The sequence below is a fragment of the Ovis aries genome, chromosome 3, assembly GCF_016772045.2.
Source record: "Ovis aries strain OAR_USU_Benz2616 breed Rambouillet chromosome 3, ARS-UI_Ramb_v3.0, whole genome shotgun sequence".
NCBI lineage: Eukaryota > Metazoa > Chordata > Mammalia > Artiodactyla > Bovidae > Ovis > Ovis aries.
Window position 1 is genome coordinate 86,913,090 of NC_056056.1, and position 12,269 is coordinate 86,925,358.

Genomic DNA, 12,269 nt, shown 5'->3' on the forward strand with positions numbered 1-12,269 from the left:
GTCCTGTGGCTTGATAGACAATGTGAAATACGATACGGAGGCCTGAATTGCCCAAAAGATTGGCAACAAAAATCTCCTGCCGAAAATCCCTTGAAATTGTTTCCCAATTGCCCATCTTTAGCCTCCGCCCAAACACTGCCCCCGCCACCACCCCACCCCACCCCACCCCACCCCCACCCACCACCCCACCCCACCCCCACCACCCCACTCCCCAGCTTCTCGACACCGCAGCAGCCCCAGGTCCTCAAAGGCAGAGCAGGGAACCCTCACTCCCCACCCCACCCCCCACTCTCCAATAACTTTCCATTTCATTAGAACCCTCTAGAAGGTTGCTGGCCTACAGGCCTGGCCCTCTGGGCCTTCCTTTCTGACCACACAGGCCTCCTTTCGGTTGTTGGAGCACTGCCAAGCACTGCCGCTGCCTCTGGGCCTTTGCACTGCCTGTTTCTTCCTGGAAAGCTCTTCCCAGAGACCTGTATAGGCCAGTGAGTCGATCGCTTTACCCTGTACTTGTTAACAGTGTAACAGTATGAGAGCAGCCTCCCTGAAAAACCTCCATGTAAAAGAAACTGGGCCATTCCCTTACAGTACCCCCTACTCTGCTTTAGTTTTTCTAGTACTTATCACGTTGTAATATTTCCTATAGGTTTCTCCGTGTTTCTGCCCTAGTAAGTGCACAAGAGTCGGGTTTTGTTGGCCAGGATAACCTAGTACATAATAATAGGTACTCATTAATTCTTTGCCTGCTTGCTAAGTCTCTTGAGTCATGTCTGACTCTTTGAGACCCTATGGACTGTAGCCCACCAGGCTCCTCTGTCTGTGGGATTCTCCAGGCAAGAATACTGGAGTAGGTTGCCATGATTTCTTCCAGGAGGTCTTCCCAACCCAAGGATCTAACCTGGGTCTTTTGTGTCTCCTACATTGGCAGGCAGGTTCTTTACCACGAGTACCACCTGGGAAGCCCAACTTTGTTTAATGAATAAAAGTGAAAGTCAAAGTTGCTCAGTCATGTTGGACTCTTTGCAATCCTATGGACTGTACAGTCCATGGAATTCTCCAGGCCAGAATACTGGAGTGGGTAGCCTTTCCCTTCTCCAGGGGATCTTCCCAACCCAGGGATCAAACCCAGGTCTCCCACATTGCTGACCGATCCTTTACCAGCTGAGCCACAAGGGAAGCCCAAGAATACTGGAGTGGGTAGCCTATCCCCAGGAGTTGAACCAGGGTCTCCTGCATTGCAGGCAGATTCCTTACCAACTAAGCTATCAGAGAAGCCTCTTTAAGGAATACTAATTCACAAATTCTCTTTGAATTGCAGAATATGATCCTGTTGCCTGTGATTTCTTTAGTATTAAAAAAATGCCTTGCCAGATGGAAGCTAAGAGATGGACTCTGTGCTGTCACTTAGGAACTTAGAATTTTGGGCAGTTTGTGCTCTTGCTCTTACGTTTGTTCATTTGAATCTGAAGCTCCTTAACATTGGATCTCTAGTTTATACATTTAATTCATCTGATATCTGTTGAATGTATGTTGTTTGCCAAGCATTATGCATGCTCTTTGAGGGGGCTAGGCTAGGCCCACAAGGGCTCACAGTCTGACGCAAGGGTGTGAGGCACAGGCAGAGTAACTTCTGAGCATGAGTAAAACAGACACATAACATTTGTTAGTGATTCTGATGGATTTTTCTGTAGCGCTAAAATAAGATTTATCAAAAACAATTGAAAAGAAGCAGCTTTTCCCCCTAAACTTGTAAGTACTTTTTCAAGTGTGCCAATTTAACACCTTATTAAAAGTCGCACATGATTTAGCTACTGAACAACAGTATTTCACTTAAATTGAAACTGGCTTGTCATTGTGAAGATCAACAGCTAAAGTTAAAAGTGCTGATGATTCAGGGTGTTTCCATAGGACTTCAGGTTATGAGGACTCTTTCATAACTGCTGTTCTGAGATCTGTTTTGTTTTTGTTTGGTCATTGAATCATGTCTGACTCTTTGGCGACCCAGTGGGCTATAGCCCGCTGGGTTTCTCTGTCCATGGCATTCTCCAGGCAAGAATATTGGAGTGGGTTGCCATTTCCTCCTCCAGGGGATCTTCCTGACCCAGGGATCCAGTCGGCATCTCCTGTGTCTCCTGCACTGGCAGACAGGTTCTTTACCACTAGGCACCTGGGGAGCCCTCTGAGATCTATGACCTCATCCAACTGGACATATGATCTCATAGTTGTGACTAAACTAAATGGCACTTTGATTCCTAGAAATAATTGTGTGGCTGCAGGTCCTTATCTGAAACCCTTGAACCAGGTATGTTCTGGTACTTAAGAAGTTTTTGGATTTTAGAAAGTCAAGGCAGCGTAAATCCTGTCTATTATGTAATGTTCTCAGTAGGGTTTGGGGGCAACGCTATCATAAAATGCTATCTGCAGTGAAATGTATAAATAGACAACCGAGTATGGTTAAGACTGTAAGTAGCTTGTGTCAGTTCAGGTCTAGATGGGGGGCTACACACCAAGCAAAAACAAAGCAAATGAAAACAAAGGAAACTTCAGTTTTCAGTGCTTCTTGGATTTTGGAGTTACAGACCAGGAGCACTGTTCATTGAGGGCCAGGGCTGTGGGAAACTCTCCTGGATCCTTTTTTGTTTGATTTAGTCCACACAACAACCTGCGAATCAGGTGTTTTCATCCCTGGTTTCACATCACAAATCAAAGGTTCAGAGGGGTAGCTAGCCCAGGTCTATGTGGCTTTAAAGCTTAGCTGTTTCCACAACACTAAGCAGTGATGTGAAGAGCGTGCCTTTGCTCATATCTGAGCACTTCCAGCCACCAGCCCTGCCCACCCAAACCACCATGGCAGTCTTGACTCGGTCTCTCGACTTCTGATTGTGCTCTGCTCATCTCTTCTATCCCCACCCCTCATACTCTGTTCTTTCCATAGCATCAGAGTGATCATTAAAAGCATAAGTCCAACCGCATCACCCCTCTGCTGAGAACCCACCAAGAGCTTCCCATTGCAACTGGAATAACGTCCATGGTCCTGACCGGAGTCTTCAAGGTCTCCGTGCTGTGGCACCTGCCTGCCTTCTGACTCGTATCCCACCATTTCCCCTCGTTCACTGTGCAGCAGTCTCCTTGACTTTGTTTTAGCCTTCCAAAAGCCATGCTGGTGCCTGCCTCACGGTTTCCTCTGCCTGAGATGCTCTTCCCCCTGTCTAAGCATGATGGACTTTCTCATCATCCAGGCTTGATTTCAGTATTGCCTCCTAAGAAGGGTCTTCCCTTGCCACTGTTACAACCACCTCCCTCATATCTCTGTCCCCACCTCCTAACGCCCTATCTCATTGTAGCATTTCCAGCCATCTCTTATCCTCTCCTGTTTGTTGCTTCTTGTAGCTCTTGGTCTCTTTTGGAAGACAGTCAGTTAAATTAGCAGTTGTAATAAAGGAGATGAGGGCTGTAGAGCATCAAACCAGGATGTCTTCCAGGGGCTGTGGGAAGTAACACTTGAGCTGAAGTCTAGAGGAAGCGGGAGTTCACCAGGCAGAAGCAGCTAAGGGGGTGGAGCCCAGAGCGTTTCAGGAGGGAGTTGGTTGGTCAGAAGCAGTTGGGAGCCAGAAAAGAGTTGGTGGGGGAGGTGTCCTTTTGAGAACCACCTCTGTGTAGGTGGAATTTAAAGCTCCAAGCCTTGAGGGGATCACCAGGGAGTGAGTGTAAGTAGAGCAGAGAGGAGATATGAGACCTGGACCCCGAGACAATGGAATGTTTAAAGGAAAGAATGATGAAGAGGAACCAGGAAAGGAGACAGAAAAGGAATAGCTTGTGAGAAATGAGGGAAACTAGGGAGAGGATGGTGTCTTAAGTGTCCAAGCAAAGGGATAAGGAGGGACATAGGAGCAACCATGCCTTAAGCCGGTTATGTGTCAAGAAGAAAAGGGCTGGGAACAGACCACTGACTCGTTTCAGAGATGGGGGAGCCATTGGTAACCTTGACAAAAACAGTTTTGATGGCTTGTGGAGGCTGCCTGACTGAAGTGAGGTTTTAAAAGATTCTGACACGACTAGTTTAAAGATGGAAAAGAACAACTGTTGGTGAGGATTTGGAGAAATTGGGACCCTTGTGCATGCTGATGGAAGTGCAAAATGGTACAGCCACTGTGGAAAGTAACTTGACAATTCTTGAAAAAGTTGACTATAAATTACCATATGATTCAGCAAGTCCACCTCTAGGTGTATGCTCAAAAGATTCAAAAGTAGGCATTTGAATAGATTTTTGTACAACGATGTTCATATCATCATTACTCACAGTAGCCGAAAGGTTGAAATAATGCAAGTGTTCATCAGCAGATGAATAGATAAACAAAACGTGGGATATCCATACAGTGGAATAGTATTCAGCCTTAAAAAGGAAGGAAATTGTGATATATGCTTCATACAGCATGGATGAACCTTAAAGACATTAGCTAAAACACAAGAAGACAAATGTTGTATAATTCCACTAATACTAGATACCTAGAATAGGCAAATGTATGGGCATAGAAAATAGAATGGTGGTTACCAGGGGCTGAGGGGGAAGGGAAATGGGAAGTTATTGTTTAGTGGGTACAGACTTTCTATTTGGGGAGATGAAAAGAGTTTTGGAAATAGATGGTGATGGTGTGCTTACAACATTGTGAAAGTGCTTTTGCCCATGAATTGTTCACTTAAAAATGGCAAATTTCATGTTATGTATATTTTACAACAATGAGAAAGAAGTTCAACTAAAAAATCATGATGGCTGCAGGTTAGAGAAGAAGTTGTAGCAACCGTGAGGAGTTGGTTCTGAGGTTCCTGCAGCAGTCCAGGAGTGAGACGGTGATGGCTTGAACCAGGATGGTGGTTATAGATGTCACTGAGCGGTCAAAGGATTTGGAGGACGGGGCTTAGGTATAGATCAGAAGGCACGGAGAGGACACGTCAAGGATGCCTCCCAGATTCTTGGCTTTCAGACATGGGTGGACAGTGGAGTCATTTTCTGAGGAAGGAAACTCTAAACCAGTTTGAGGGAAGATTATAAATGCAGTTTTAGATTTTGGGAGTTTAAAAGCCATTCAGGATGTCCAAGTGGAGAGGTTGGATAGAGAGCTCTGAAACTCAGAAGGAGGTTCATTAATTACATATAAGTTTCAGAGGTAATGACAGATAGATGATCTGTGAAATCATGGCCATGAGGGAAATTACCTTGAGGAGAAAGTCTAGAGTGAAGAGAATAGTGTTTTTGGACCAAGTCTTGGGGGAAACTCCAGCATGTAAAGGCTGTGGAGATTAAGGAGTGTCAGAAAGAACTTGTGACCTTTGAAGAAGGAAAATCAGAAGAGCTTTCTGATAAGAAACGAGAGGTCAACAGGGACCACTTTCTGTCTATGGATTTACTTATTCTGGATGTTTCGCATAAATGGAATCACATGCTCTGTTACTGTTTATGTCTGACTTCTTTAGTTTAGCATGGTTTGACGTTTAACCATGGTATAGCGTGTTTCAATACGTTACCCTTTTTAGGGCTGAATAAGATTCCATGTGTAGATGTACAGCCTTGTGTTTACCTTTTCTGCAGCTGATAGATACTTGATTTGTTTCTACTTTTGGATTATTGTGACTAGTGCTGCTTTGCATATTCCTGTGTAAGTATTTGAAAACCTGTTTTTCAATTCTTTGGATATACACCAAAGGGGTGAAATTGATGGGTGGTATTTGTGGGTCAGCTGGTAAGAGAATTCTCCTGCAATGCGGTAGACTTGGGTTCGATCCCTGGGTTGGAAAGATCTGCTGGAGAAGGGAAAGGTGACCCATTCCAGTATTCTGGCCTGTAGAATTCCATGGACTGTAGAGTCCATGGGGTTGCAGAGAGTCAGAAACGACTGAGTGACTTTCACTTTCACGGTAATTCTAAGTTTAACTCTTTGAGGAACCGTCAAATATCATAGAGCCTGCATTACTTTACATTCCATCAGTGATATATGAGGTTTCCAATTTCTCTATATTCTCACCAATACATTTATTTTCTCTATTATTATTATTACCAGCCTAGTGGGTGTGAAGTAGAATCTAGTTGTGGTTTTGATTTGTATTTGTCTAATAAGTAATGATATTGAACATCTTTTCGTGTGCTTGTTGGCCATTTGTATGTCTTCTTGGGAGAAATATCTATTCAATCCTTTGCCTATTTTTTAATTTCTTAACTCTTTTTATTGTTGAGTTGTAAAAGTTCTTCGTATATTCTGGATACCAGATCTTTATCAGATATATTATTTATAAAAATCCCTTTCTGAAGACTGTCTTTTCATTTTCCTCATAGTGTCCTTTGATATGCAAATATTTTTAATTTTGATGAGGTCCAGTTTATTTATGTTTTCTTTTGTTGCTATGCTTTTGCTGTCATAGGTAAGATTCCACTGCCAAATCTAAGATTGTGAAGATTCACCCTTATATTTACTTTTAAAGTTTTACAGCTTTGGCTCTTATATTTAGATTCTATATTCTTTAGGTTTTATTTGTAATTTGAATCATTGTTACTGTCTTCATCCAGTGAGAACCATAAACTAGGGCCTAATTTGTCTACCAAGTAAATTGTCCTAAAGCTGACTTCTGAAAATTTCAAGTGGAAGTTTTGTGGGGTTTCATAGGAGAATCTTTGTCCGTACAACTAAATCCTTCATGATTTCATAAACTTTATATATACACTCAACCTTTTTATTCTCAACAAAAATAATTCTAATTCTCTTCCTTCAGGCTTTTATCTTTTTAAGCAGATGGACAGACTTGCACTTGACACTCAGGGGAAGCAGAAAGAAAAGTTAAGGAGAAGGACGTCCATCCTTTTTTGGCCAGTTGAGTTTTGAAAGTAGAAAATCTTGGAGAAATTAACTTGATTTTGTAGTCCGCGAGAGGGAGAGAAAGATCTTGTAAGAAAGTTTTCTCCGGATTTTTGCGGGGCTGAGATGAGTCGTATAAAGGAGAGTCATCTTACCCTGTTTTATCTCTTAAACTGAATTGGGGAAATTAAATATTTTCTGAGTATATCACTTCTTTCAAAAATCTCTTTTTTTGTAGGTTACTAGAGGAAAAAAATGGCCACTGGTCGTTCACCATGTTTCTACATAGAAGAACTTAATAAATACCAACAAAAGAACTGTGTAGAAGTTAGGTATTGTGAACTGGCTAAGACAGGACTTCCACATAATTATAGGTAAGTTGCTATAAGAAAAGGTATATCCATATAAAATTAAAACTGGGAGAATAGCAATTTTGGCACAATTTTGAAGTCAGTTCTTTAGCATGAGAGCAAAGCTGCCAGAGAAGATGGTGAGTCTTTTCGATGTAAAGTGATAACTTCAGAGGACTCCAGAGAAAAAACGGTGTGTAAACCTTTCCATGCTTCACAATGGTGCGCTGTTTTGCTCTTTGGGGTGACTGCTTGGATTCTGTGTGGTGGTGGTGGTTCAGTCATTCACTCATGCCCGACTCTTTGCAACCCCGTGGACTGCAGCACGCCAGGCTTCCCTGTCCTTCACTATCTCCCAGAGTTTGCTCAAACTCATGTCCATCGAGCTGGTAATACCATCCAACCATCTCATTCTCTGTCGTCCCCTTCTCCTTCTGCCTTCAATCTTTCCCAGCCTCAGGGTCTTTGCTAATGAGTCAGCTCTTTGTATCAGGTGGCCAGAGTATTGGAGCTTCAGCTTCAGCATCAGTCCCTCCAATGAATATTCAGGACTGATTTCCCTTAGGATTGACTGGTTTGATCTTGCAGTCCAAGGGACTCTCAAGAGTCTTTCCCAACACCAGAGTTCAAAAGCATCAATATGACTATTGAAAAAACCATAGTTTTGACTACATGAACCTTTGTTGGGAAAGTAATATCTGTGCTTTTTAATATACTGTCTAGTTTGGTCATAGATTTTCTTCCAGGGAGCAAGCGTCTTTTAATTTCATGGCTGCAGTCACCATGTGCAGTGATTTGGGAGCCCAAGGAAATAAAGTTTGTCATTATTTCCATTGTTTTCCCATCTATTTGCCATTAGAATGTTGAATTTTAAGCCAACTTTTTCGCTCTCCTCTTTCACCTTCTTCAGTAGGCTCTTTCTTCACTTTCTACCAAAGGGTGGTGTCATCTGTGTATTTTAGGTTATTCATATTTCTCTTGGCAGTCTTGATTCCAGCTTGCGCTTCATCCAGCCTGGCATTTCGCATGATGTACTCTGCGTATAAGTTAAATAAGCAGGGTGACAATATACAACCTTGACATACTCCTTTCCCAATTTGGAACCAGTTCATTGTTTCATGTCTGCTTCTAACTGTTGGTTCATGACCTGCATATGGATTTCTCAGGAGGCAGGTAAGGTGGTTGGTATTCCCATCTCTTTAAGAATTTTCCACATTTTTTTGTGATGCACACAGTCAAAGGCTTTAGTTTAGTCAATGAAACAGAAGTAGATGTTTTTCTGGAGTTCTCTTGCTTTTTCGATGATCCAACGGATGTTGGCAATTTGATCTTGGTTCCTCTGCCTTTTCTTAATCCAGCTTGAACATCTGGAAGTTCTTGGTTTATGTACCGTTGAAGCCTCACTTGGAGAATTTTGAGCATTACTTTGCTAGCAGGTAACATGAGTGCAATTGTACGGTAATTTGAACATTCTTTGGCATTGCCTTTCTTTGGGATTGGAGTGATAACTGACCTTTTCCAGTCCTGTGGCCACTGCTGAGTTTTCCAAATTTGCTGGCATATTGAGTGTAGCACTTTCACAGCATGATCTTTTAGGATTTGAAATAGCTCAACTGGAATTCCATCACCTCCACTACCTTTGTTCATAGTGATGCTTCCTAAGTCCCACTTGACTTCACAGTCCAAGATGTCTGGCTCTAGGTGAGTGATCACACCATCATGGTTATCTGGGTCATGAAGATCTTTTTTGTACAGTTCTTCTGTGTATTTTTGCCACCTCTTCTTAATAGCTTCTGCTTCTGTTAGGTCCATACCGTTTCTGTCCTTTATTGTGCCCACCTTTGCATGAAATGTTCCCTTGGTGTCTCTAATTTTCTTGAAGAGATCTCTAGTCTTTCCCATTCTATTGTTTTTCTCTATTTCTTTCCATTGATCACTTAGGAAGGCTTTCTTCTTTCTCCCTGCTAATCTTTGGAACTCTGCATTCACATGGGTGTAATGTTCCTTTTCTCCTTTGCCTTTTGTTTCTCTTTCTTTTCTCAGCTGTTTGTAAGGCCTCCTCAGGCAACCATTTTGCCTTTTTGCATTTCTTTTTCTTGGGGATGGTATTGATCACTGCATCCTGTTCAGTGTTATGAACCTCCGTCCATAGTTCTTGAGGCACTCTGTCTATCAGATCTAACCCCTTGAATCTATTTGTCACTTCCACTGTATAATCGTAAGGGCTTTGATTTAGATCATACCTGAATGGCCTAAATCAAATTCCTTATGATTATTCTATGTGGAACACAGGTTAAAATTTTCAAAGGTAGTCATAGAAGGCAGTTATGATTGGAATGCTAGTTAAATAATGCATGAATTTATGATGTTCTTTGAATTTTTCATTGTAATCAGGTTTACATATCAAGTTATAATAGATGAGAAAGAATATCCAAAGGCTGAAGGTAAATCAAAGAAGGAAGCCAAAAACGCTGCAGCCAAATTAGCTTTGGAAATGATTAATAAAGACCGTAAGGTGAGTAATTGCCTTCTTTTTCCATTGTGAAAGGGAACTCACAAATATCTATGGCATTTTTCCCTGTCCTATGAGAAAATACTCACATGCAGAATAAAACCATTCACAAGTTCTTTTGCTTTCAAAGTTTAGTTCAGTCTTTTTCCTGGGCTTATTTCTATAGAACCCTGAATGAGAGGTCCATCTCAAAAAGATGGGCAAGATGGGCACTACCTATTTAGAGTGCCAGCAGCAGTAACATACTCTAAGGAAACAGTGAGAAATGAGCTAACAGGATCTGGAAGGAGCCCCTGCACCTGCTTGAGGGAATGCAGTGGAAAAGGGCAGAGAGAGAAGGAACCATGAGGAAAATGGTATATTAATATACAGAGGGCAGATGGTGCAAAAGTAACATCTGTATAGCTGGTATTGCTGAAGATGCAGACAAAGTAAGTAGCTAGTACAGAAAAAGCTGTCTCTGAAAAGAACAGTAGAAAGTATTTATGAAATAAAGAAAGAGCTACCTGCAGATTGAAACCACTCAGCGGCTCAGAAGATACTGAAAAATATGGAACCACCAAGAACAACACTGGCCTTTGTGAAAGGACTGAGCTCCAGGGATGAAGAAAGAATCCTGCAAGTATCCAGGCAGAACAACTTATACAAAATATAAAAATGAAAAAAAATCATGCTGCCCATGCTACCCTTAAAAACCAGACGACACTGGAGCAGCATCTGTAAAATGAGGCAGAAAGTCATTTTACATGAGACAAAAATGAATCATTCTCAAATTTTCAAAATTTTTCAGAATTTCAGTATTCAAGATACTTTCATAAAAAATCTTACTCAATGGGATCTTCCTGGTGGTCCAGTGGTTAAGACTCTAGGCTTCCACCTTAGGGGGCACAGGTTTGATCCCTGGTCTGGGAACTAAGATCCCAAGTACCATACAGTGCAGCCAAAAAAATACATATATTTTTAAAATTTTACTTGAAGATGTCACCCTTTTAATCAAAATTGAGCAAAATAAATCAGGAAAACCCACAAACTTTTAAATTGCTAATGAGCCAGAAAACCAAGTCATGAAGTCAGAAAAAGAACAGTAGAGTACCTTTACCCATGAAAAACCAGAAGAAAGACAGTGATAACAAAAGGGAAGAAATTGATGTGAAAAAAAACAAAGATATAATAAAGAAGGTCAATAAAACCCAAAATTCTTTGACAAAGTTAACAAAGTAGAAGAAGTTTGGACAAGATTTTGACAGATTGGGAATTTTAAAAGGGGCAGATAATAGTGGAAGGAGTAATGCTATTATATTCATGTTTCCCATGAAGTTGTGATCTATGATATAACTTTACTTCAGTATGTGTTATCTTGTCTTTTGAGATTACAAAAGATAGAACAGATCAGAAAGTCTTATAGTTTTACCTAGATAAACAAGAAAATTGACTATTTTGTTTTCTCTTTTGAAACTGTAAAAGGAAAATAGTAATGTCCTTTCTTGTTAAAATTTATCCTTATGGGTATTTTTTCTTTTAGTCAGTTACTTTTTCATCTCAGCTGGGAACAAATATTCCAGAAAGACCGCCCATTGAGAATTACATAGGCCGTCTTAATACGATCTCCCAGAAGAAAAACCTATGTGTAACTTATGAAGAATGTAAATCAAAGGGTAATGGGCGCGAAGGGTGAGTTGTTTTTCCTTCTGATTCACTATATCTAAGCAATAGAGCAACCTTATTTTCATGTCTAACTTTCCAAAAATATCTGTCCTTTTTGGTACATTCTGCAGAGAAGGTTTTTTATGACCTTACTGCAGTTTGACTTCTTTGTAATGAAAATATTAAAATGCTTCATTGCTGAAGTCTGGGGACCCATATCCCACGATTGATCAAATCTGGGAAATCCTTTATTTCTGAGATCTCCCTGGATGTTTCATGCTGCAGGAAACCTAAGAGAGGTCAGGTGGTGAAGACCTTCCCATATCTGAGGTTGCAGTGGCTGTGTGAGAAGAGCCCTGCCACATGTGTGGAATGAATCTCTTTCCACCCTTGTCAAAATAGAGATATTTGCCTTTCAGATTTTATTGAATAATGTCATTCTCTAGACAAGTACTGTGTATTAGAAGGAATGGATTTAGGGAAGCTCCTGGTGGACCATAGGTTTAGGAAACCCTGGTCCAGTGGTTAAGACTCTAAGCTTCTAATGCAGAGGCCACGGGTTCGAATCCTGGTTGGGGAGCTAAGATCTTGTATGCTGTGCGGCCAAAAGGAAGAAAAAAAAGCACTTCCCTGGTAGTTCAGCAGTTAAGAATCCGCCTGCCAGTAATGCAGGAGAGTTGGATTTGATCCCCGGTCCAGGAAGATCCCACATGCCATGAAGCAACTCAGCCCTAGCACTGAAACCGCTGAGCCTGCAGTCCAGAGCCTATGCTCCGCAGCAAGAGAAGCCACCAAAATAAGAAGCCCACGAAGCGAGAAAAAAAAAAAAAACCCAACGCAGCCAAAAATAAACAAATAAGGACTGCGTTTTCGTCCTAGATGGTGAGGGATACGGTGAGGGGGAGGGATGAGAAGAAC

At 41.5% G+C, this 12,269-nt stretch overlaps 1 protein-coding gene across 6 annotated transcripts in view; it reads left to right on the forward strand.

The window, feature by feature from the left end:
- Positions 1-12,269, forward strand: part of EIF2AK2 (eukaryotic translation initiation factor 2 alpha kinase 2) — a 38,301-nt gene that overhangs the window by 327 nt on the left and 25,705 nt on the right. For 2 of the 6 annotated variants that reach the window (XM_042246277.2, XM_060412262.1), the window contains exons 1-4: positions 7,113-7,219; positions 8,181-8,896; positions 9,590-9,710; positions 11,230-11,378. In XM_042246277.2, the coding sequence (XP_042102211.1) occupies positions 8,847-8,896; positions 9,590-9,710; positions 11,230-11,378 (320 nt within the window). In that variant the 5' untranslated portion in view covers positions 7,113-7,219; positions 8,181-8,846. Of the gene's footprint in view, positions 1-7,083; positions 7,220-8,180; positions 8,897-9,589; positions 9,711-11,229; positions 11,379-12,269 lie in introns of those variants that run through there. The other 4 variants (XM_004007300.6, XM_012173547.5, XM_060412261.1 and 1 more) reach the window with 3 other exon arrangements.